Source organism: Bufo gargarizans, chromosome 9, assembly GCF_014858855.1.
Source record: "Bufo gargarizans isolate SCDJY-AF-19 chromosome 9, ASM1485885v1, whole genome shotgun sequence".
NCBI lineage: Eukaryota > Metazoa > Chordata > Amphibia > Anura > Bufonidae > Bufo > Bufo gargarizans.
The window spans coordinates 904,143-931,585 of NC_058088.1; the positions used below are offsets into that span (position 1 = coordinate 904,143).

At 42.3% G+C, this 27,443-nt stretch overlaps 1 protein-coding gene across 1 annotated transcript in view; it reads left to right on the forward strand.

Annotated features, from left to right (window-relative positions):
- The first annotated feature begins 2,327 nt into the window (after window positions 1-2,327).
- Window positions 2,328-27,443, forward strand: part of LOC122945977 (cytochrome P450 2G1-like) — a 33,132-nt gene continuing 8,016 nt past the window's right edge. The window contains exons 1-7 of the mRNA XM_044305227.1: window positions 2,328-2,520; window positions 3,793-3,955; window positions 7,044-7,193; window positions 7,844-8,004; window positions 11,216-11,392; window positions 11,668-11,809; window positions 21,534-21,721. Of these exons, the coding sequence (XP_044161162.1) occupies window positions 2,341-2,520; window positions 3,793-3,955; window positions 7,044-7,193; window positions 7,844-8,004; window positions 11,216-11,392; window positions 11,668-11,809; window positions 21,534-21,721 (1,161 nt within the window). The 5' untranslated portion in view covers window positions 2,328-2,340. The remainder of the gene's footprint in view (window positions 2,521-3,792; window positions 3,956-7,043; window positions 7,194-7,843; window positions 8,005-11,215; window positions 11,393-11,667; window positions 11,810-21,533; window positions 21,722-27,443) is intronic.

Below are 27,443 nucleotides of genomic sequence, written 5' to 3' on the forward strand. Positions count from 1 at the left end.
CCATTGACTTCAATGGGGTTCGGGTTCGGGACGAAGTTCGGGTCGGGTTCGGATCCCGAACCCGAACATTTCCGGGAAGTTCGGCCGAACTTCTCGAACCCGAACATCCAGGTGTTCGCTCAACTCTAGTCGGGATATATAGTGACAGATTTTGAAAATTATCTAAGGGATTTCTAGGGCATTTTCAGGATTTAGCCACCAATAAGTGGGGTCACCCCTTTCGTGGCTGGTGCTCTGCTTTTAAGCAGGGATATCCTGAAAGGGACACCCAGGGATAGATCCGTCTCCGACATCATATATTACAGTCATATCAGTCATGGTGGGCGTTTTTTCCAGATGAACAACAGGAACCGTGAGTAAACTTATACACGTTGCGCACATTGTTTGTGCATAGCATTTATCTATGTACAGTATATCTGCCTAGGATATGCTTTAGTATCTGATTTATGGTATCCAGCCACACTGTTTTTTTGTGGGCATTTATTATTATTTGTTTGATTTATTTGATTAATTTTGGAGTTTTTTTTCTACAGTGAGCTTCTTTCCAGACATATAGGGTCCTGTGAAGGGGGCGGTCTACCCCGGGCTTGTTTTACTCCCAACTTCCTACTGCTGCCACCCTGCTGACTCACGGCCATGCTACCACCCTGCCACCCTCTTCTCCTAATGATGAAAAAGCCCCCTCTTCACCCGGCTCCCACGTGCGATCGGCCACATCCTTGTCGACCACTGTCTGCACATCACTAATGTTACCCTCACTAGTCTCAGGGCCACGTCCCTGACTGCTCGCAACACCAGTTTCCGTGCAACTCTCATCATGACTACTTGCCCGCCTACTGGAGGAAGCAGCAGATCTCTCCTTTAGATCTTGGCTGGGCAGTAGCTGCTTACTGTCCTCTAGATTCTTGTCCTTGCTGAAAAGTGAAGCTAAGCTGATGGCATATATGTAATACTACTGAGGGAACAGAAAATTTCTAGAGGCAGGTTGAGTACAGGTGGGGGCTCAGAGCTTGTTCCTGGGCCATACCTACTATGGGTCGTGTCAGAGGAACCCACCGACTCTTGGCTGGAGGTGTCTGATGTCACTTGTGATGAAGTAGAAAACCGAGTCAACCATTCAAGGACTGCTGGGTTGCTGGTCAAGACACAACCTCTAGATGACACTGGCAGCTCAGTCCTGTCGCTGAGACTGCTGCTGCCACCACCCCCCTTTTTTTGCTGCTACTTCTGCCTGCTCCAGAAATTTTTGGGCCAATGCCCATTCCCTTAGAAGGGCCTGTTACCTGTCTGTCCGACATACTGTAAATTAAAAGAAATTGCAAGGGTAAAAGAGCAATACTATCAGACTACTATTTCACCCCAAAAGAAAGGATGAATGGAAATACTTTTACATAAGAAATAAACACACCCCAAAACTGGTTGTATCAAACTGCACTTTCACCTTAAAAGCAAGGATAAATGGTCGTACTTTGATATAGCTAATATAAAAAGCTGAGTGTATGTGTGTGTATGTGTGTATGTCCGCTAAAGGAATCCAAACCATCGCATTTACAATCACAACATTTTGCACATAGGTACATCAGGTGTCCAGGAAGCTTTTAGACCGAGTCCCAGCTCTCTAGCACATACCCTTCCAGAGATATTCCCCCAAAAAATGCATTAGCCAATAGAAGCCTGGTCACATGACCTTATCAGCCAATAGAAGCTGGCAGGCCCTTAGGCTCCACATACACACAGTTTTACACCAGGTTTCCATAACAACCCAGCCATTTTTCGTCAGTGCTGTAGGTCAGCTTTAAAGGGGCAGGGCGCTGTGGATGACACTGTTAAGGGAGCGGAGTGCTGTGGAGGTCACAGTTCAGAGAGCATGTAGGGTGGCCATTCAGACCACCCTCAAAAGACAAACTTAAAAACCCTGCCACAGATTCTGCTAAACAACGCCCCCAATTGCCCAGACCAGATATTTTTTATTAAGGTTTTGTAAAAAACAATATATTATTACAATAACAACCCTTTCACCCACCCTCCCACTCCCTAAATGAAGTTAAATTTAATGTAGCGGTGGATGGAAAAAAGAAAAGCACTGTTTTAATTCACTCTGCAAGAGCCTACCAGAGATTATGCTTCGCTTGATGGCAAAATTCCCAGTGACAAATTCCTTTTAAATAAATCTTGCTTATTATGCTAGTATTTACAATATATCATGCAATAGAGCAGCACACCCTGCATGTCCTCAAAGATCACGTGTTATCTGGAATGCTGCCATGCTCCTGGTCATGTATAAATACAGAGGGACATAGTACAATAGTACAGCCAGAGTTGTGACCACAAGGGCACAGAATGGCTCTGAACATTGCTTCGACTCTTCTCCTGGCTACAGGAATCACCCTCCTAATTTATCTCATTAAATGGTGGAGTAGAATCAAACAGAAGAACCTACCCCCAGGACCTACACCTCTACCAGGCTTGGGGAACGTCCTTCAGCTAAGCACCTCAGAACTACCACAGTCTTTAGTTAAGGTATGTACACTTACCTTCTATTTTACCCTAAGGCCTCATGCACACGACAGTTGTTTTTTGCATCCGCAAATTGTGCATCTGCAAAAAAAAAAAGCATTTTTTTGGGGAGGATTCATTTTTTCCCACGGATCCCTTGTAATAAATGCCTATCCTTGTCCGCAAATGTGAAAAAAGTAGGACATGTACTATTTTTTTTGCTGAATGGAAACACGTACAATGGACGCGGAACACAAACGGATAAACTATCAGCATTTTTTTGCTGACCCATTGAAATGAATGGGTCCCCATCCTATCCGCAAAAAAAACTGAACGGAGGACGAGAAAAACAACTGTCGTGTGCATGAGGCCTAAGTAGGACATGAGTTTTATATCAATTCCCACCATAAATCTCTTCAGGAGGTCAGGATAATCCAGCAATAGACAAGGGAAGCCTTAGGGAATTCGTAATCCCAGCAGCTGCTTTTCAAGTCCATCATCATATACAAGATATTTTATGACAGTCTGTATCTGATGCTCAGGTAGTTAAAAACAGACTACCATAAACAGCAGCCAATATTCTGCTGATAAATCCAGAGTAAAAGGGAATTTGATGCCCGGACTGCTGTCCTGTTGTGTTATGGAATCAATCCTGCCTAAAATGGGAGATACCTGATGTTAAGGAAATGATGTGCAGTTTATATAAACATGTGCACAGAGGAAATTATAACATAGGTCCTCTGTGAAAAATTAAAGGGTCATCTACTTTTGGCAGCACAGTTTTTGTTAGAAGGATCCCATGAGAGTGAGTAGATGACGGTGTGCCCTCACTGCATGAAGCATCAGCAATCAGCTGTTATGTAAAGCCAGCAGCAAATGTTAGATGTGCCTGTAGCACCACCACAGGGGAAATAAAGTATTACACGGTGACCACTGAAATGAATAAGCTAAATGCAGTGCATTGACCTGTTGAGTTCTCCAGAGAGGTGTTCTTTGTAGCTGCTCTCCTCTCTAGCTACTAAAGGAAAGTACTAAAATGCTACCCTTTCCCCTGTATTAACTTCCTGATGGTTTATTACTAGCCTGTGCATAAATCGTATCCCAGTCTCATGAGATCCAGAAAGGAAAGCAATTCCTACATAAGTCCTTTAGGTGAGGTCACGGTGTTCTTGATCCCACTGGACAGGATCATCATTTCTAGGTGTACAGCTCCTGTACAGACCCGTAATACTCTCATATGAAAACAGTAACAAGTGTTAAATTTACTATTTTTTCATGTTTTCTATATCTGTCTAGCTGAGTGAGACATATGGACCTGTCTATACCCTCTACATAGCCAATCTTCGGACGATAGTACTGATTGGGTACGATGCTGTGAAGGAAGCATTGGTGGACCGCAGCGATGCTTTTAGTGACAGGGGAGACACAGGAACTGGAGAATTGTTTTCTAAAGATTTTGGTAAGATGATAAAGTAAAAGAATAAAAAAAGTTTTTATTTATATCAATGTGAATTATTTTATAATACTTTACAGAGGTCATACTGTACATCTCTGATGACACCTATAATATTTGACAGATGGGGGGAGGGTCATCACAGTGTATGATGCTGTAAAAGTATACTTCTCTCACAGTAAGTGTGGTATGTGTGAAAGAGGCCTAAATGTAAAACCCGCTGAACCAACCTACTAGTTGAGATGAGCGAAGTTTTGAAAAATTCAATTTGGCAACTTCGCCAAAGTTCCCCAATAAATTTGGTTTGTTACAAATTAATTTGTCGCGAATCACTATAAATCAGGTATACCCCGACCACTCTGCCTTAGGGTACAGCCACAGGGAGCTGCTATGCTGCAGACAGGTTGCGGCCATGCTGCAGTGAAGAACAGCACGGCCAATTAGCGCACACCTGCCTTTCATTTAATAATGAAGAACAATGTTAATGGCCGCAGCACCCTTAATGGATCTTTAAACAGGGGCTGTTGCTAGTATGGGGTTTGACTGTTAGGTGGGGGGACAATATGCATATTATTGCTGTTCTGGCCTGCAATCTCCTGCAGGTTATTTGACAGTAAACACTGAATATTAATCAGCTCTGACATACCCACTTCTCCAACCGCAGCGCTCTCCTTCCCTACAAGTGGGAGCCCTATTTCTGCCATCTGCTTTTCCAACTTTACCACATCATCTAATAACGTTGAGAATATGTCATCAGGAATATCCAGCTTCTCCTCTCTCTCTGCACCTTGCTAACTTTTCGAGGACATGAAGACTTTGAAGGATGATTTCGAAAAGGTAAACTCAGCAAAAGATGAGGATGGTCATCATAAAGACCTGGCCTCCCTAAGAGGTGCAGACTGGATGGTATTGGTTGGCACGCTGGCAGTGGAATAATAAAGGCTTCCATATTATTGGTATTGAATTACATATCTTAGTTTACGGCTGATGTAGGAATAAGTAAATGTTGGAAAAAATAAATAAAACTTTATAGAATAAGTCTTCCTGCACTCTCTCTGTAGTCTCCCTACACTCCCCCTGCACTGTCCCTGCAGTCTCCCTCTCCAATATCGTTCTATTAATCATTTTTAGCAACACTGTCCCTAGTGCATAGCGCTTGCCACGTCTCTCCCTATGCTCAGCTCACAGGACAATGGTGGAGTCCACTCAGGATGAGGGTTTTATAGGGCTGTGACATCACAGGGAATGGCTATCTGCGGATTTGGCTGGCTGCATGGCATTATGGGTGATCTTGTGTTCCCGGGCTTCTTACTTTCACTTTGTAACAAATGTAGCACCATTTTAGGAAAACCTGAATCATTACTACGATGAGAGCGAAAATTCGGATTTGTTTCTATTTAATGTTTTCCTAAACTTCAGACCGAATTCCTTCTCTTCAAATGCTTCACCTCGCTCAATACTACCTACTACTTCTAGTTACTGTAATGGTTCCTACTGTGGATGAAAAAATGTTGCTGTTTTTTTATGAAAATGCCTATGAATCTCTTAATCAGGTCAACTCATTGAACGAATGTATCATAAAAATTTTTCCTACTGTTTAAATCAAGTTTTATTTTTGTTTTTAAAGAATTGTTGCCGATTTTGATTTAAAATAAATGTTCAAATTTTGCCGTTTTTGCGCTGGCTTCTAAAGGTGTCTGGTTGGCCAAGAGCCAATAACTTTGTCACGAAGCACATATTTTTGTAAATAGCAGGTACAATGACAAGGAACTCCGAAATACATGAGTGTAAAATTAACATTTTTTTTTTTTAAATCAAACTAACCTCCTCTATTCATTCGCAACGGGCCAGCCGCCGTCTTGCTTGAAGATCTCAGCCGAAATCCTGTGCGGCGCGAGATTACATCATCACGCCAGACAGCAGGATGATGTAATCTCGCGCAGCATGGGATTTCAGCCGAGATCTTGAAGCAAGAGGTTGGCGGCCTTGTCGATTTACACAAAGAAATTTGTCTTCTAGGCAAATCGAATTCATCTTGAAATTCGAATCGAATTCAAATTTGTGGGTTCGATTCACTCATCTCTAGTGTTTGTGTGTTATCAATGGGGATAGAGGAGAACAACGCTTCTACACACCTCTTATGCTGTTTATCTCCAGGGAGAAAAGCTTGAGTGAAAAATGAATTTGCCTGAACCCTCTACCGTATATGTCATCTTAGTCTGGAATCATCCATACACATAATACTGTTGGCTGGACCCTTTGAAAAAGGGCCATTTGTCCATTATTAGGCCTCATGCACAGGGACGGTTTTCTTTTGTTCCGCATCAGAGCCTCTGTTTTGGCGGCTCGGATGCGGACCCATTCACTTTAATGGGGCCGCAAAAGATGCGGACAGCACTCCGTGTGCTGTCCGCATCCATTGCTCCGTTACGTGGCCCCGCAAAAAAAAAAAAAACATGTCCTATTCTTGTCCGCGCTTTGCGGACAAGAATAGGCATTTATATTGGAGGCTGTCCGTGCAGTTCCGCAAATTGTGGAACATGCAAGGACACCATCCGTGTTTTGCGGATCCGCAATTTGCAGACCGCAAAACACACCATGGTTGTGTGCATGCGGCCTTAATCTAAGAAATGTATGGTTCATAAGCCTTATGATAAACTGACACTTCATCTTTCATAGAGATCACTTTCCAGTAGTCATTTCCTACTGTAATCAGGATTACTAAGACAGATAACACCTATATACAGATAACACGGTATCCAATATTTAGAATCGGTGACATCAAAGCGTATGAACTTCCATCTTTGTACAGTGACCTCTGCACAGAGCATGCCGAGTAAATGTTCCTATAGAAGACAATCAACATGTCTTGTGTATTGACTCTGCAGACTATATGACTGCTGTAAAGCATGTCTCTAAATGCTCTTAAAAGCAACTCAGGCAAGATGGCCGCCTCATAATCATGTACAGGAAATTAAATAAATCTACCATCAGAAATTTAGAACAGATTATAAAAAAATAGAATGTGCTTTAGCATCTGGTTTTAATTGGTAAATATAGTATACTCCCTTTAATTGTATTCTTGAACTTATAGGGGTCATTGCAAGCAGTGGGGAAAGGTGGAAAATTCTTCGTCGTTTTTCTCTGACAACGTTGAGAAATTTTGGAATGGGAAAGAGGAGCATTGAAGAAAGAATCCAAGAAGAAGCCCAGTGTCTTTCTGAGAAATTTATGAAGGATAAAGGTGGGTGAAGTTCCAAAGATATCTGTCTCCAACACTCAGGCCATACATATTAGGCCTCCTGCAAAACCACAGAAATAGGGAAACCTTCCGTGTGCAATCTAACTTTTTCTCAGTCCTATAAATATTAATGGCTATTCCTGTCCGCAAAAACAGACAATAGGACACGTTCTAAAATTTGTAGGACGTATATACGAATGCGGACAACACACGGGTGATTTTTTATTTTTTTTGCGGACCCATAGAAATGACGTGTCTATGTGCCACCATGAGTGCCCAATAGGTGTGGGCCCTACCTTTGGGACCTGCTTCTATCTCCAGAACAGGACATGGTCATGCCCAGCTGGGAGTGGAGAAGAAGTTGAGCATGCACAGCTCTCTGCCAACAACTCAGTGGTACTGTACTTAAAAAAAAATAGCTGAGCAGACGGACTTGGCTACTTTTGAAAGTGCTATTAAAATGAACGGAGAGAGACACACAAGCACAAATACCTCTCCATTCCCAAATCGGGGCAACGGGGCCCCTTTCTGTAGACAGTTGGGACTCATACCTATCTGATATTCATAGCATATCTTGTGGATAAGCCATAAATGACTGAGATAAGAATACCTACTTAAAGCAGTAATTAACCACTTTTTTTTTATACTAACAGATTCTCCAATTAACCCAACATATATATTACGAGCTGCTGTTTCTAATGTCATTTGCTCCGTTGTGTTTGGTGAAAGATTTGACTATGAAGATGAAAAGTTTTTGACTCTCATATTATGTCTTCACGATCTTCTCAAGTTGTTCAACACCCGTTCAGGGCAGGTAAACGTTACAAACTGTCTAACAGGAATATGGGTGCAATGTAATTACCCAGAATTTACACTCTGGAAATGTCTGCCTACCATCTGTCCATTTCATATTTCCAGGCACAGCAACCTGTTAACCTCTTTGGGGAAAGTATAGTAATGCACAATGGATGGACCTATGACTGAATGTCATTGTTTGGATGCCTTTGCATAGATCAGGGGTGATCACAGTCTTGGTTCAAAATTAAAACAGAACACCAAAATAAAGCTAGTTTCACACTTGTGGCAGGGAACTCCGGCAGACTGTTCCGGTGGAGAACAGCCTGCCAGAGTTCTCCAGATCCTGCATTGCCGGACATTACCGTTTTCCCACCAGACCTCATTGGCTATGATAATTCAACTTCTACCCGGTAAATATGCTGATAATCAGACAAAAACCACTGTGTGCTGAGTGCTGTGGCATTGCCTGCTGGACCTGTCAGTCAGATAATTCGGCCGCAGGTGTAAAAGAAGCCTAAGGAATCTTTGCAGTGTTCTGGTTCTGATCAATGGTCAGGTAGGTTGATACACTGCTCCAAATTAGATAGATAGATACGTACATGCACGGTGAGAGAAATAACACTGACACTCTATATAAGGTCAAAGCATAACTCTAATTTATTAGGTGGAAAAGTAGAAAGTACTAATTAAAAATAGTTTACTATTAAGTACCTACAAGGATGGAGGTGTAAATGCAGCTTCATTTTGCTTCACTTTTTATTCAAGATGCATTGAATTAATTAAAAAACATTTACTGTGAAGGTTAACATATGCTTTAACGCTATCCTGGGACAGCGATTTTCCGTTTTTTGCATTTTTGTTTTTCGCTCCTTGCCTCCCCAGAGCCATAATTTTTTATAGCCTTATGAGGGTTTGATTTTTGCGGGACAAATTTTACTTTCTAATTACATTTAATATTGCATAGGATGTAGTGGGAAGCGGGAAAAAATACTTGTGCTCTTCATTCTCCAGACCAGTACAAATCTGGCAATACCACATACAGTACAGACCAAAAGTTTGGACACACCTTCTCATTCAGAGTTTTCTTTATTTTCATGACTATGAAAATTGTAGATTCACACTGAAGGCATCAAAACTATGAATTAACACATGTGGATTATATACATAACAAAAAAGTGTGAAACAACTGAAAATATGTCATATTCTAGGTTCTTCAAAGTAGCCACCTTTGCTTTGATTACTGCTTTGCACACTCTTGGCATTCTCTTGGTGAGCTTCAAGAGGTAGTCACCTGAAATGGTTTTCACTTCACAGGTGTGCCCTGTCAGGTTTAATAAGTGGGATTTCTTGCCTTATAAATGGGGTTGGGACCATCAGTTGCGTTGTGGAGAAGTCAGGTGGATACACAGCTGATAATCCTACTGAATAGACTGTTGGAATGTGTATTATGGCAAGAAAAAAAGCAGCTAAGTAAAGAAAAACGAGTGGCCATCATTACTATAAGAAATGAAGGTCAGTCAGTCCGAAAAATTGGGAAAACTTTGAAAGTGTCCCCAAGTGCAGTCACAAAAACCATCAAGCGCTACAAAGAAACTGGCTCACATGCGGACCGCCCCAGGAAAGGAAGACCAAGAGTCACCTCTGCTGCGGAGGATAAGTTCATCCGAGTCACCAGCCTCAGAAATCGCAGGTTAACAGCAGCTCAGATTAGAGACCAGGTAAATGCCACACAGAGTTCTAGCAGCAGACACATCTCTAGAACAACTGTGAAGAGGAGACTGTGTGAATCAGGCCTTCATGGTAGAATATCTGCTAGGAAACCACTGCTAAGGACAGGCAACAAGCATAAGAGACTTGTTTGGGCTAAAGAACACAAGGAATGGACATTAGACCAGTGGAAATCTGTGCTTTGGTCTGATGAGTCCAAATTTGAGATCTTTGGTTCCAACCACCGTGTCTTTGTGCGACGCAGAAAAGGTGAACGGATGGACTCTACATGCCTGGTTCCCACCGTGAAGCATGGAGGAGGAGGTGTGATGGTGTGGGGATGCTTTGCTGGTGACACTGTTGGGGATTTATTCAAAATTGAAGGCATACTGAACCAGCATGGCTACCTAAGCATCTTGCAGCGGCATGCTATTCCATCCGGTTTGCGTTTAGTTGGACCATCATTTATTTTACAACAAGACAATGACCCCAAACACACCTCAAGGCTGTGTAAGGGCTATTTGACCATGAAGGAGAGTAATGGGGTGCTGCGCCAAATGACCTGGCCTCCACAGTCACCAGACCTGAACCCAATCGAGATAGTTTGGGGTGAGCTGGACCGCAGAGTGAAGGCAAAAGGGCCAACAAGTGCTAAGCATCTCTGGGAACTCCTTCAAGACTGTTGGAAGACCATTTCAGGTAACTACCTCTTGAAGCTCATCAAGAGAATGCCAAGAGTGTGCAAAGCAGTAATCAAAGCAAAAGGTGGCTACTTTGAAGAACCTAGAATATGACATATTTTCAGTTGTTTCACACTTTTTTGTTATGTATATAATTCCACATGTGTTAATTCATAGTTTTAGATGCCTTCAGTGTGAATCTACAATTTTCATAGTCATGAAAATAAAGAAAACTCTTTAAATGAGAAGGTGTGTCCAAACTTTTGGTCTGTACTGTATGTATAGTTTTTCTTGGGTTTTAATACTAAAAAAAAAAAAAAAAAATGACCCCAAAACTTTTTTATTGTTATGTCTACAGAGATATTTGGGGGCACATTTTTTGCAAGACATTCTGTAGTTTTTGATAATACTAATTTTGCGTGTGTATCGTGGATATTAGCTGGAGATTCAAACAGCAGGCCTCTGGCAGCTATGGCTCTGGCTCCGCAGCTGATGCCATCTTTAAAGACCTGACATCCGTCATTCATATACGGTGGATGTAGAGAAGAATTTAAAGTCAAGTCTTTCGCTGAATGCAATGATATCTTTCACTTGGCGATCCGTTGCTTCATTCTGGAGAAAAATGTGCAAATGAGTATTTAAGTGTCTCAAAGGTGGGCCCAAGCCTCTTTCAGCTGAACTAGTCCTACACGACGTAGTACCTGGTTTATCAGTCGATTTGCTGGTGACAGACTTTGTTTATAATGTCAATTTATATACTAACACATTTAAATATGGCACTCAACTAACAAAATAATACTGATGCTATGTTTTTTTTCTGTTACTTGATTTCTCAATTAGCTCTATACCATATTCCCCTCCGTAATGCCCTACATTCCTGGTCCTCACCAGAAGATGTTCAAAATTGTCAACAACATGAAACAGTTTGTTAAGGATATGGTGAAAAGCCACCGAGCCACCCTGGATGAAAACTGCCCTCGTGACTTCATAGACTGCTTCATCATGAAGATGGAAGAGGTAACATATTTATAGGGTTCCACAGCAGCAAAAATTTAAATATCTTCAAAAAAAAGATGTTTAAAGCATTCATTCTATTGGTTGCCATGGGCAACACTGCACTTTTTATTTACTCCAAGTCCTAATGTATTACATCAGCGACGAGTGAGTGGGGATTTGATAATATTTGAAAATTAAAATAAAAACAAATTAAATATTTTTAAAAGAAAATAGGAATCCAAAATTGGTAATAATTGATCATTAAAATAATGAGGAAATTTTTATTTTTTTTTAAGGAAAAAAATAATCCAGACACCGAATTTCATGATGAGAACCTAGAGGGGACAATATTTGATTTATTCTTTGCTGGAACAGAGACTACAAGTTTGACATTGAGATATTGTTTTATTATACTCTTGAAACATCCGGAAATACAAGGTGATTAGTCTCAAGTATTTTTTTATTTAAATAATACAGTACACATACAGTTGTGTGGCTATAGAACAGGGGTAGGCAACCTCCGTCACTCCAGGTGTTGTGAAACTACAACTCCCAGCATGCACACTTCCTCTGCGCTTCTCATAACTCCCATAGCATGCTGGGAATTGTAGTTTGACAACAGCTGGAGTGCCAAAGGTTGCTGACCCCTGCTATAGAAGTAAGGCTGCTTTCAGATCTGTGTTTTCCTTTCCAGTTTTGAGATACGGCAGAGGATTTCAAAACCAAAGGAAAACGCATCCGTTTGAATAATACAACCAGCTGCATCCGTTCAGAAAGGGTCCGGTTGCATTATTTTGAAAATGAACTTGCCGGGTTCGGCATCAAATACTATTGCAAGTCAATGGACGCCAGATATGGTTGTTCGTGTCTGAAAAAAACGGATATGGCACCATTGACTTAGGCCTCGTGCACACAACCGTAGTTCTGGTCCGCATCTGAGCCGCAGTTTTTCAAATACTATTGTAAGTCAATGGGTGCAGGATTCGGTTGTTCGTGTCTGAAAAAAATAGATTTTATGCCAGATCTTGTATGTTTAGTTTCCCACGCCAAACATAAAAACACTGCTTGCGATCGCACAGTTCCCAGTCATTGTACCCCTCAGATGCCGCGTTTATACATGATCACAGAATATGAAATTAATAACACAAAGAAAAATACTTACCTGATCCATTTTCTCACAATGGGCAGGCCGCCGCCATCTTGCTTGAAGATCTGGCAAAAAATCTGGCACGGCCCAAGATGACATCCACTTTGTGGACTTCATTTCGCTCATCACTATCTATAATAAGCACCTGGTAGGTGGTGGACCCTGTTATCAATTTTGCATTAGGACTAAAATGACCAATACCATTGGTGTCGTTTTTGATAAAAGTCTCCCTTCCCTACCACAACCTTCATCCAAAATCAAGGTCAATGAGGTTAATTTCAACAGGATCCATATATAACTTATATAACCTCTTGTAGGCTTTATTTTAGGAGCATAAGTTGGAGGAAATAGGGCTGGTGTTTTTTTCTTTTTTTTTAGACAGAAACCGAATCTTCCCCACGTATGATAGAAGGCCTAAGGAGTTGGAGGCAATCTGTGTGTCACCATAAGATGGTTCTTTTTGCAGTGCTTCTAGGAGAAAATATCTCTGTATAAAGATAGATGTATGTCTGTATTTATGTCTTCTGATGCATATGGAGGTACAATATGCGGCCAAAGATTTCTATGGGTGCTGTAGGGTAGAGCTGCATTGTACAGTTGTATGCATTGTGAATAAGACACAGTGTTGGACAGAGATGCCTAGGGCCCACCAGTAAAATGTATTCTAGGGGGCCCAGCTTCCTTATACTTTCAAATATTACCTGCTCACACAGCAGCAGAGAGCAGCAAAACACTACAGGATGATTGATTATGGGGATCACTGCAGCAACTTTGAGAAGGTGGGTTTCTGGTAGAGATAAGCGAAGTTGTCAAAAATTTGATTTGACTGCTTTGCTTAATTTTACAAAAAAAATAGATTTGTTATGAATTACTTCGCCTTGAATCACATTCCATTGTAAGTAGCAGATGCAATGACAGGGAATGGCGATTGCACCACCCCCGTCATGAAACCCTTCAGATGCTGATCGCGGCATCTGATATTAAAATTAAGGCTTTTCAGGCATTAATCAGAGTAAAAAAAAAAAAACATACTCGCCTTACCCTTCCATCCTTTTAAACAATAAGTGTGCATTGTACAAAAAGATAGTATTTCTTACAAGACATATTGTCACGGATGTTCCCGTGGCAGGTACCAGGAGATCAGAGAGACTGGCAACACGTGGGTTAAAATATCAAGTTTGTTGTGGATCTTATTGTGTCTGTGTTTTGGTAAATGCCACACCCCTTGCTTCAGGTGTTGCTTGTTGGTAATTGACCTTCCCTAAAAGTAGCCGCTTCTCATTCATGGAGGTGCGGTTTATAGATTTTCTTCCTGTCTTCTTACTAGCTGGTCGGTTTTACTCTGTGGTGCCTCTGGAGTTGCCAGTTTTCTTTTTTAAGCTAAGTCTTGTCTTTTCTTATTGTATTGTGTTTGTTATTTTCCCTGTTGTTTGTATCTGGGCCCAAAACAGAGACTTCCATTCGTCCATCTGGGGAGGAATGGGTTGTCTCTGGTCCTAACCTTATTCTAGGGCCTTATAGGGAAATAAGGGACTAGGTATCCTGCATATGAATATTCCTACCTTTAAGGTCTAATTCATATTGACAGGTAGTTAAAGTCCAGATTAGGGTTGTTTAGGAGGTGTCCTGTTCTTCCCTAGTTTAAAGGCCCAGTTACTGTTCCCCTTCCCTCCTGTGTTCAGTGTGGAGTTTTTCCCCCACACTGATTGTGACATATACTCTCCCAACGCGTTTCCCCTTATAAATAATCAAAGGTTCATCAGGAGACCAACAGTATCAGTATGGTAATATTATGCCATATACACAAAATACATAACTGATGAAAAAAAAATCACTGGAGCGCCCCAGACAAGTAGACATCTGTGATGAGGTAGAGGGACTACATCAAAGATAAAGTACTTTTAACAATGTGCACACGATAATGTACTTGATATATACTTAAAAAAAACTTAGCTCATTCAAGTCGATACAAAGACCAATCCAATCCTCTCACAGATTTAGGATACATGGCTGAGGGCTCCAGGGGGCAAGGAAACAGCTCCATTTTGCCAGAGACATGTGCTCACATTTAAATCATAAGATACTGGCGCGGGTCAGACCTCAATTCGTCAGCTCATTCCTAAGCTCCGCCCATCAAAATCCCATGACAAGAGTACAACACAATTATTGGGGAGCAAAATGAAACAAGCCACCCCAAATATATCTACCAATAGTCCTCGGACCCCACGCGTATCAGGACTCACATGGGATGATGATGATAACCCCTCCCAAAGCTTGTCAAGTCTCTTTTTGGGCATGGGAAAGCTCAGCAAAGATGATGATGCGCTCCACGTATGACGATCGTGGAGTGCATAGTCACGTGATGCAATCCGCGATCACGTGGCTCAACCCAAAATGACTGTGCGTTCCAAGCGCGATGACCGTGGAATGCATCAGGCAGGAAGTACAGCGCATTAAGTCTGTCTAGAAGCGCTAGCCACGCATCCAGTTGCTCGAACACCATGGTACCGTGTCCCCCCTCGCAATCCATACCATCCCCTAATACACTATACATAGGGGTATCAGGGGATGCCATATTTAGTAGATTCATGGTATTTAGAGCCATTATATGTAAATACAGCCCACCAATCCTGCACATTGGGGACAGAAAAGACACTCTGTGAGGAAAATTATGTGACAGATCTATCATCCTATTTAGTGATTAGACCTCCATATAGGTAGCCACCATTAATATACTATACAAATGCAGATATAGCGCCGCAGGGTATAAACCCTGGGGGAGGGGATGCAGACCGGGGGAAAGGACTGCATATCCCGATCTCCCCAGCAGCGCTTATGGTCACCAGGATTACTGGTACAGTGGGAATAGGAATTAACAAATAGTTTGCTTAGGCTCATGAGTTTACTTCTTGAGGAAGAAAAAGTTTTCTTTGAAAAATCATCAGTGAGATTAAAAAGAACTAATTGACCTGGTGGTGTCCTTTAAGGCTGACCCTGACTTTAATAAAAGAGAGTCTTCCCTACAGACTGCAGTAGAGAGATTTCAGGGCCTGATTAAGGAACGCAAACACAGGCAGTTTAATAAAGATCTCAAAAGTGTTCAAAGAAAACAGAGCATACCAGCTTGATAATAAGCCACCACCCATTATGAATCGGAGATATCATCCTAAGAACTGGAATTCTCAGATTCAGAATCCACCCATTTTAGAGGTAGAACCAACTATAGACGTGGTCAAAGGGGTGATGGTAGAGGACGGTTTAACAACAGGAGATGGCCAAGGTCAGGTGGTCAGAGGGGAAGGAGGGGGGGAATCATCGTCCTCTTCCTCTTTATCCATGTCTTACTTTACTACCTCTACACCCAGCGCCCGGGGGGATTTTTTAGCCCAAGGCACTCCCTATCAGTTACGGGACTGAAAAAAGTTGGGGAAGGAGTAATAGAAAGGGATGAATTACAATTAATGAAACTCTCTTCCCACGTACTCAGTGAGACCGAGAGCAATCTGTTAAAAAAAGGGACTATCATTTGTTCCCACGACTAAATTTGACCCATTTACTTGGATTAAAGTTCTTCATTTGTTTTCTAGAATATTAAAATGGCACAAATTCATGAAATATAACAATAAACTTACGTGTGAGCAACTTGGCATTCAGGATAGTGAGTTTGCAGATCTTAAGATATTTGTGAACCTCCTGGAGGAAGGTACACAGAAACCAGGACATGGGCCTTTTAGAGACCTTCGTCCAAAGAGTAAAAAACTCCCTCCCCCTATGAATTATGACTACATAGATATCCTTCTGAAAATGGTACTGCGGATATCGAGAAGCTAACCTTATCTGCATCATCATACCATAATCTCTCTGGTTATGAGACTGAGGACCTTATGAGTTTAGAAAAAGATTCTTCGATAGTTATTAAATCTGCTGATAAAGGGGGTAACATTGTTATTATGGATTGCAGTCATTACAGACAAATGTGCAAATGTGTGTTGAGTGATCGCGACTGCTACCGCATTTTATCATCTGACCTACCAAGGTCTTTCTTAAACAACTTGTGTCCATTCTTGATGAAAGCCTTAAAATAGGTGTCCATAGCGAGGATGAATACCACTTTCTGAGGCCAAGTTAAATCTAGATAGTTACTTTTTATGGATTACCCAAGATCCACAAGGGTTTATCTCCCTTGAAGGGTCATCCTATTGTATCTGGGGTGGACTCAATAACCCAGAATAGTGGTATTTATATCGATTAGATCCTGAAAAGGGTTTGTTTCAGCTCTTCCATCCTTCACAAGGGAGACAATGGACTTCCTAAGGAAAATTTAAAGCATTAATCTAAAACCATCATGCTCCCTTGCGAGCATTGCTGTAGAGTTGCTGTATAGCTTTATTCCTCCTTCTAAAGGGTTGATTGCGGTAGCAGATTTTTTAAAGACATGGGTAGTCTGTTATCAATCTCATAATGAATTCATGCCGACTCTCCTTGAGTTTGTTCTGACACACAATTTTTTCTGTTTGATTTGCATTTTTCTTTCACCAGCTCAGCGGACAGCTAAGGGGAGCCCCTGTGCCCCCTCTTATACTAATCTCCTGACTGGCTGCTGGGAAAATAAAGTGGTCTTCCCTGATAATAAAGTTTGGTGGTGTGACAAAATTGGCTTCTGGACACGTTGCATAGACAATGCTTTCGTGATCTGGAATGGTGACCTTGATGAATTTAAATAATTTGTCAGGATGTTGAATGCGAATAAGATTGGCCTGGGTTTTACCTTTGAGTTTCATCCAGATACATTAACATTTTTGGATGTTAAGGTAACCGATGAGGTAGACAGATTGGTCACAACCACTTTTAGGAAGACCACTGCTAAAAACAGTCTTCTTCATTGGGACAGTTACAACCCTACGAACCTAAAGAAAGGGATACCCTGTGGTCAATATTTGATTATGAAAAGAAACTGTTCAGAATCAAGGAAGCTCTATGGCAGCGAGAGGTTATCCCCAATATTTCTTAAGAGATGCATTCCAGAATGCTGAGATACTGGAACAAAGTACCCTCTTGGTCCCCAAGGAATCTGATTCCGGGGGGGGGGGGTTATTAGGATTATATCCTTGTTTTATGTTGGAAATCGTAAAGTAGGGAGATAATTGATAAATACTTGCGAATCCTCCGAATAGATCCGGATGTGACTGATGTACTGTTACTTTGTCCAAGTATCACATTTAGATGAGGTCAATGCTTGCGGGACCGCCTGGTCCATAGCCACTTTTCATGCCAAGTTCCGACAGGGACATGGTTAGACAGGAAACAGTTGGGTATTTTCCGTTGTAGGGCATTCTCAGACTGTCATTTCGTCAGAAATACATAGATAAATATATGTTCAGCCACAAATAGAAGTTACACTGTAAGGGATTTCATTAACTGTAGGAGCAAAGTAGTAGTATATCTTTGTCAGTGCTCCTGTCCCTTAGATTATGTGGGGAAAACATTTAGAGAATTTCGTCGTCAAATTCTTGAGCATGTCAATTACATCAAGAAAAATAACAATACTCCTGTGGCAAATCACATCTGGGAATGTCATAATGGAGATCTTAGGTCTGTCTTTTTCAGCATTGGAACTTATAAGAACTTTCCTCCTTGAAAAGGTGACTGGGACCGTAGAATCCTCCAAAAAGAAACAATGGATATACAGGTTCCGGTCTCAGGCACCATGGGGATTAAATGAGAGACTTACCTATTCCTGCTATATTTGAGGCTAGCTCCTTTCTGTGTATAATCAGCTTTAACCTCCTTTATGAGATGGAAATTATTATCGATGCATGAATGTCACAGTGGGAAGTGGGGGAACCCATGTACAATGTCAAGTGTAAAGGGGGAGCAGCTAGGCCAGGACGCCGGAATCAAGGAGCAGGTCACCTCCTATTGCGTCCCTAATCATCGCCCTAACTCCTAACCATATGAGCAGACCTAGATCGTAGGACGGCTCATACCCTGGATACCTTTGGCCCTGAGAATCCCTCACATAGGAGCAGGGGAGAGATGACCTGTTCTTCCAAGACACGGAGGAACAGGAGTCTCAAAGGGCCTAGCTGCAGGGAAAAATGCAAGACTGAATACAGCAATAGAGTCGGCAGGTAAGTACACCAGACAACACGCTTACCTGCCGCTGCCCCCACGACTGGAACCCATGCATACGTACAGGAGCCCACACACCAAACAGGACTCCATACCAACAACACCACACACAGGTATCCAGCACACCTGATACTGCCTGGGCCAAATACAGCAAGGTGCACGGCAGCCCCAGGCAGCACTGCATACAGACTTATGGTTCACCCCTCCGGGAAACCAGCCCCCTCACGGAGATAGACAAGTAAATGTCTAGCATACATGCTGGATGACAACACCAAACACACCAAACATGGAACAATAAGCTAGACATAACACACCACATACCTTACCCCATACCAAACATAGACCACATGTAATAAAGGGAAGACATAGCTGGAGAACCTGGGATGACATCGCAGATGACATCGATGTCTTACAAGGTGGCCCTCAAGGACTGGGCAGAAAAAACACCCTGGACTGGAGCAGAGCTCCAGCACCAGCGACTGCTGGAGTACCACTGACTCCGACCAGGGAGCCACAGGTAATAAAACCACACCACACCCAGTCAGGGAGTTAACCCTTCCAGAACCAGACAGAGGGAGGAAACCACTAAAAGGGGAAGTGCACACACCAGCAAACAAGCAACACGTTAACACAGGCAACAGCATGCGTGGCAACCATGTCACGCGCACACAGCAAAAGCCGAGACACTGCCACCACATGCCATAACAGCAACATGTTGCCCAGAGCAACTGCAAGCATGGCAAAAGTGTCACAGCGCACACAGCAAAGGCCGTGACAATGAAGCGTCATTATTCTCATTATTTAAAAATGGTCCTTCATCTATTTGACCGTTATTTTTGTATCATATTGGATATACTATTGTAGTCATGTGTTCTGCCTTGGATGTGGTTTTTACATGTGCTACATCTTCTGTATTTCTCAATAAGCATACTATTTTCCCCAAACAGAGGTTCAATAACCATTATAGAATAAAATTGGGGTTTTCTTTCCCCCGGTCTGCATCCCCTCCGCCATGGTTTATACCCTGTGGCGCTATATCTGTATTTGTATAGTATATTAATGGTGGCTACCTATATGGAGGTCTATTCACTAAATAGAATGATAGATCTGTTACATAATTGTCCTCACAGAGTGTATTTTCTGTCCCAATGTGCAGAATTGGTGGGCTGTATTTACATATAATGGCTCCAAATACCATGAATCTACTAAATATGTCATCCCCTGCTACACCTATGTATAGTGTATTAGGGGATGGTATGGATGTAAGGGGGACAACATGGTACCATAGTGTTCTTACAGCTGTATGCAAGGTTAGCGCTTCTAGACAGGCTTAATGAATGCTTGGTACTCCCTGCTTGATGCGTTCCAAGGTCATCACATGACCATGCGCTCTACAATCGCAGTACGTGGAGCGCATTACCATCTTAGTTGAGCTTTCCCATGCCCAAAAAGAGGCTTGGAAAGCTTTAGGGAAGGGTTATCATTATCCCATGTGAGTCTTGGGACGCATGGCGTCCGAGAACTATTGATTGAGATATTTGGGGTGGCTTGTTTTATTCTGCTCCCCAATAATAGTGTTATACTCTGGTCATGGGATTTTGAGGGGCAGATCTTAGGAATGAGCTGACAAATTGAGGTCTAGCCCGCCAGTATCTTATGATTTAAAAGTGCGCCCATGTCTCTGGCAAAATTGAGCTGTTTCCTGGCCTCCTGGAGCCCACCAGACATGCATCCTACATCTGTGAGAGGACTGGATTGGTCTCTTTGTATCGACTTGTATCAGCCAAGTTGTTTTTTAAGTATATATCAAGTATATTATCTTATGCACATTGTTAAAAGTACTTCATCTTTGATGTATTCCCTTCACCTCGTCACAGATGTCTACTGGTCTGGGGCGCTCCAGTAATTTATGTTTCATCAGTTATGTATTTTGTGTATATGGTATACTATTACCATACTGATACTGTTGCTCTCGGGATGAACCTTTTATTATTTATAAGGGGAAACGCAATGGAACAATATATGTTGTGTCAGAAAGTGATAGGGCTGTGTAAGAACAGGTTAGCCCAGGTACGTGGACAGAGTGCACCTACCATCTTGGTACATTTCTGGGCTGAGCAGTTTTACAAGGGCAAAAGTAGGGACAGATCTATTTTATCTTGATTTTCTGCCCCTGTAATAGAAATTGCCTGTAATTTTTGCTAACCGTCCTTAATAATGACATCTTTTTGGACTATATTTATCATGGTCTAATCTGGACCTTATGTACCTTTTGTATTTTAATATATGTAGATTAAAGGTTAAGTTTTAGGGAGTTACCCTCAGAGATTAGTGTTTTGTTACCTGTCTTTCAAATTATCCTAATACTCAGTGATTTTGTTAAAGAGGACCTTTCACTAGTATACAAACTAAAAACGAACTATACCTGTGGGCAGAGCGGTGCCCAGGGGTCCCCCTGCACTTACTAGTATGCCTGGGCGCCGCTCCGTTCACCCGGTATAGGCTCCGGTGTCTCAGCTCCGTCTGTTGTACTGGACTGATTTTTTGTAGGAGGCGTGTCCCTTGCTGCAGCACTGGCCAATCACAGCGCACAGCTCATAGCCAGGCTATGAGCTGTGCGCTGCGATTGGCCAGCACTTCAGCAAGGGACACGCCTCCTACAAAAAAATCAGTCCATTACAACAGACGGAGCTGAGACACCGGAGCCTATACCGGGCGAACGGAGCGGCGCCCAGGCATACAAGTAAGTGCAGGGGGACCCCTGGGCGCCGCTCTGCCCACAGGTATAGTTAGTTTTTAGTTTGTATACTAGTGAAAGGTCCTCTTAAATAATGATACTAGTCTGAAAAATATGAGCAATGTTATGTCTTTTATCTTTTTCAGAAAAGATCCATAAAGAGATTGACAATGTAATCGGGAAAGATCGTTGTCCATCAATAGAAGACAAGAGTAAAATGCCGTATACAGAAGCTGTAATCCATGAGGTTCAAAGATTTGCTGATATTGTCCCTGCAGGATTGCCTCATTCTGTCAGCAAGGACACAACCTTCAGAGGATATCATATTCCAAAGGTATCTGGGGGAATAAAGCTACTCCTTTTGGAGACCGCCAAGTTAGACTAGTAAATCTTTGTAAGCCAGACAAGCCTTCCTGAGAAAGGGGAAGCAGTATCCCCCCCGCCCCCTCTGGCAAAAACCTATTAAAAAGCTTGGTTGCTTCTTCTTATGGAGAAGGTTCTGGTTTTGGCTTATATCCCATTCCTCAGTCATGATTGATCCAAGGCTTGTTGAAAGGGCTACACATTGATATGTAGAGTATCTATCCTATAGGTAGCACTTGAGAGCCAGCTTCTGTTCTCCTGCATAGAGTTTATTATTATTCTAATCATATAACATACGCTATTAATCTTCTTAACGTTTTGACTGTCTTAGATGTCTACCTTTTGCTATCTTTTAAGCTAACATATCACGCCAGACAATTTATTTCAAACCTTGCTCTGCTGTTATTGAAAATGTATATGTAGGCTTCATGGCTAAGCAGGCTATCTACCTTTAGGGGATAGCCATGCTGATGAAGGTGTGCTGATCTTCTCGGCATCTTGGTTCAATACTTCCTATCATTTGCTAACTAGACCCAGTTTTTAACATGTTTACTAACAGAGATGAGCGAATCGAAGCTGACAAAGTAAAATTCGATCCGAAAACCAAAATATATTTGCTGTTCAGCGATGCAATTATCTGTGGTAAAGCCTTTTGTGACGTGTATTATCGGAAAAAGAAAATATATATTTGCTGCTCAGCGGTTCAGTTATCTGTTTTAAAGCCTATTTTGCCGTGTATTAGTGGCTAACCAAATGTATATTTGCCAGTCAGCGGTGCAGTTATCTGTTTTAAAGCCAATTGTGCCGTGTATTAGTGGCAAACGAAAAACATTTTTGCCGGTCAGCGGTGCAGTTATATGATTGAAAGCTGTGTGTAGTGTAAAAATTGAAATAAATTAGGGCCTATTTGCCGTTCAGCGGTACAGTTATATGTGGTAAATCCCTTTTTTCGGTCTGGACCAAATTACGTAGTGGTTAAATTCCGAATTCCATCATCCTGTCATTGGTGAATTTTTTTATTGCAAACATGCTGATTCCTTCATATATCTGTCTACACTATGTCCACACTCTAGCAGCTAGGTACTGGATATAATAACTTCATACTTGTAATTAGCAATTCGCAGAGTGGTCTCCCTAACGGCAAGCAAAATCCTCTTTGTACAGGATGCTTTCCTAAACTCTGTTCCACAATGTCCATAGAGGAATGTGGTAATAGACAACCATACATATAGTCGTCCGGTTGTGTCCAGGCGCTTTTAGGCTTCTCCCGTCACTGGTGCTTGTGGAGCACATGAGCTAATGCTGCTTCTATCTCAACTAGACTCACTCTATATCCATAAGCAACTCTGGTTTGTGCTAGGTAGCTGTAAGGCTGGTTTCCATGCTCCCTCAGCCTGGCCACAGCCAAGGGGCTAAAATGGCAGCTACATCCTGGACAGGTGCTGCTCCACACCTCCTCACACATAACTAGCTTTCTTCATGTTCTCCCTTGTATCAGCAAACCCTCTGAAACATATAAAAGGGGTGCCAGAATATTAGAATAGCAAATTTTAATCTTGAATATCGGCACTTCGAGAATTCGCGACTATTTAGAATATAGTGCTATATATTCATAATTACGAATATTCGTCATTTCTTTTCATCTGAACACATGATTCCTCTCTGCTTCTTGCTTGTGGGCCAATGACGTTATTGGCCTACAAGCAAGAAGCAGGGAAGAATCATGTGTTCACTTCAGATGGAAAAAAATATATGAATATTCTAAAAACGAATATATAGCACTATATTCTATAGTTCTATATATTCGTTTTTGACCCACGCCTGTATTGAGTGCGTAATATTCGCATTTTACGCTATCATTACCTTGCCAATTTTCCCGTAAAAAAAAAAGAATGTAGAATATAACAAATATAGGAATTTGCTAATATATGATGAATATTCTAGAAAAAATATTTGCAAAATATCACAAATTCGAATATGACCCCTGCCGCTCATCACTACTCATGACCATCACTAAGTGGGACACTGCAAATGTCTCCAACTATGCCCCTCTCGCGATTTACTCCCTGCGTGGCACACGTGTTCAATCTGGTTGTCAAGCGGTTCCTGAAATCTTCCACCCATCTGCAAGACATCTTAAAAATGGCCAGGAAACTTTGCATGCACTTCAGCCACTCGTACACTGCAAAGCACACCCTCCTTGATTCTTTGAGCTGCAGCGGCAGAATGGAATCCCCCAATATAGGCTGATATGCAACGTTTCCACCTGTTGGAATTCCACCCTCCATATGTTGGACCAACTGTACGAACAGAGAAAGGCCATCAACGATTTATTGATGATCCAAGCGGACAGGAGTACTCCCCTGTGTAACTTCGATGTCAGCCAGTGGCAGCTCATGCATGACACCTGCCATTTGCTCAGGCCCTTTGAGGAGGCCATATTATTTGTCAGTCGCCAGGACTATGGGATAAACACCGTCATTCTACTGCTTCATGTCCTGGAACAGATGCTGGTAAATCTGGCTGGTCAGGGGACTAGAGACCTGGCACCTAGAAAGATGGGGGCAGAGTTTAATACATTTGTCTGTCAAGATCTCTGTTTACAGTCAGTGAACGGGTACATCATTTATTGCAAGGATATGCAAACACCTACCAATGAGGTATTAAGTAGGTCATCGGCACAAAGGAGCATTCATTTTCAAGCTTGACCTCTGCATGTCGACGGTCTGCATTGCGAAGCTTGTCTAAAATAAAAATCCTGCAGTGCACCCCCTTGGAGGAAACTCTTGATCCGGCACAGGCTGCTTTGCTCCTTCAAAAACAATAGACTCTGTACAGCGTGACACTGATGTATAATTTCTCATACACCAGACTGAAAGCGTATTCCAAGCACCTCTCTGCCCACATAGGTGCCATGAAGCAGAAGGGTCTTGTCATTGAAGTGAGCTCAGAGCTGAACCTAAAAGGCACATATTTCTGTTTACCTGGACTCAAAGGAAAGGACAGTGGCTGTGCTCATACAGATTTCATCCAAACCTCCACTCACCAAGGCAAGCACAGAGGACCGGATTGTGTGGATAGGTTGGTTCTGCAGTATGTACACAGAGGATGATCTATTGGAGGTGTTACCAGAGACATTTACTTCCCTCCCGCTCTTCCTGTATAACGGCTCCGAGGAGCTTGCGGCTATCGTAGGGACGTGGTTCCAAAGAAACTTTGACTGTTGTTTCGGTAAGCTGGTCATCAGTTCTCAGGACCTTTTGTGGCTAGCAGAGATGTGGACCGGGTATGACGTGTCTGGATCAGTGTTGGCCACAGAGCGTGTTGCTGTTGAACCTCACATGGACATTTCTAATGCTATCCACGCAGAGGACTTCAAGACTTTATGGAATGATATTCATAAATTAAAGGACGAGGCCACGTTGGAGGAAGTGGACAATTTATTCCAATGTCTTAACTCTCATTTCTTCATATAATCCACTTATCAGCAACCCAGCTCATCAAGGTGACGGCATCTGTGGCATCAGTGCATTGTGAAGAAAAAGTGAAGTTCCTCAGTAAGGACTACCAGTGTTGGACTAGGATAACTAGGGCCCACCAATAAAATTTATTGGGCCTACAGTACGGATACATTCAAATATAATAAATAATCTAACATGTTTTTTATATGCTAAATATTTTTTTTTTTATATTTACATAGGCTGGTTGAGGCGCTGTACTTGGAATATATGTATGTAGTGCAGTAAGTCTAAAGTGTTATGTGCCACTTGTGCAGGGAGTAGGAGATTAGGGACCCACCATTCTCAGGGGCCCACCAGGGGAATATCCTGTATCCATGTGGGTCAATCCGAACCTGAGGACTACCTAATCCGAGTGTTGGGATTCATCAAGGAGCTGGCCATCAATAACATCCAGTATTGAACACATGGACGACTCTCATCTCAGACCTTGTCCACAATGTTTGGGAGCCCCCGGAAGTCTTACATGTCTTAGACATGATCCCTGCAGTGCTTACTACATGTTACACCGCTTCTTACCGTTCTGTTACAGCGCCTGTGAGACCTGCACATGCTAAAGCTTATTTTAAATAAGTGAGTACAAAACACAGAAGACATGCAAATATTCCTTTCATCTCTGTTTTGGATCCACTCCTGTTTTTTTGGCATTAGCAATACTGATGGATTACTGACCAAATGTTGACCGAGTGAAGGCAGATGCTCAACAGACAGGATCAGTTTTTTTGGGGTTATTGTTCTGACGGATCAGAGGAAGGGCAAAATAATCAGTGACGTCAACACAAACTTACTGCTGACATCCTCTCCACTCTGAAGAAAATTGGGTCAGGAGCAGCACAGCAGACGGCTTGTAAAGGGCGATCTAGTGGTCTTGCAATAGCTGGGCAAGGGGTCACAGATCCAACGTGATCCAAAGGTATATAGAAAAGGTAGGAGGCCACAGCAGCATATCCACGAAATCCTCTTTATTCAAACGAGCGCCTCACGACAAGGCATAAAATTAACAGCGACGTTTCGGCTATGACTAGCCTTTATCAAGCATGTATAACAATTAAAATCACTGCATATAAATACCCATATTAGATACGCCCACAATACTGCTCAACCAGTGAAATCTAGAAACTGCAGGTAACACCCACCCATCACTAGATGTCATCAAAATTAATCACATAAATCAGCTGACTAGAATCCCATATTCACCTGTGGGGAATTGTGTCATCCATTTCTCCTTACAGGTGATGGCGTTACGCCGTCCATAATGCGCATGTTGTCTATCTCCATCACATCATCAAACCGCGTCAACTGCAGAGCGCCGTCAAGCAATCACGTGATGTGTACGTCAAAGGGCAGCTCTCTGCTCCGCCTATCCGCATTGATGAGCGTCATCAAACAGCGGCCCGCTTGCGTCATCGGAAGCGGCCGGCTATGCATCATCAATACGGGCGGCTGAAAAGACGTCATCAAGCGGCGCCATGCTTATGAACTAAAGTCGCGTCGCGTAGCGATGTGAAAAACAGACATGCGCATAAATGAGCAGCGAAACAACAACTGAGCAAGGTTCATATGTCAAAACAAATACTGTATGGAGTGACAGATATAGAGACACATAACCCCATACATTCTGACAAGTAATACAATAAATAAGGTCCATATTGTGAATGTAAAGGTCAGGGGTGAGTGGCATGTGGGCCCAATGGTTATGGGGCCCCCATGCCAACCAGGCCGTCCCTTAAAGAAAACAAATAGGTGGGTGTATTGGGCAATCAATTATATGGTAATGCAGTTGAAAAATATACAACATTAAAATACAAGACAATACAACACAAGAGAGATCAACGTATGCCTGCCACATTGAATTCTAAATTCAACCCAAAGGGGTGTAAAGACTTCAATGTGTAGATCCACTTGAGCTCCTTCTTCCTTAATATTGCGTCCTTGTCTCCTCCTCTCCGCAAAGGTCCCACACTATCTATAACTCGAAAACGAAGTTGGTTGACCGAATGCCCTGCATCTACAAAGTGCTTTGCGACAGGTTTATCCATGTTTTTGTTACGTATGGTACTCTTATGCTTATTAATACGCTCCCTAACCTCCATGGTGGTCTCACCCACGTAGGTGAGGCTGCAGGGACACTGGATGGCATATATCACATCACGTGACCTACACGTATAATAACCA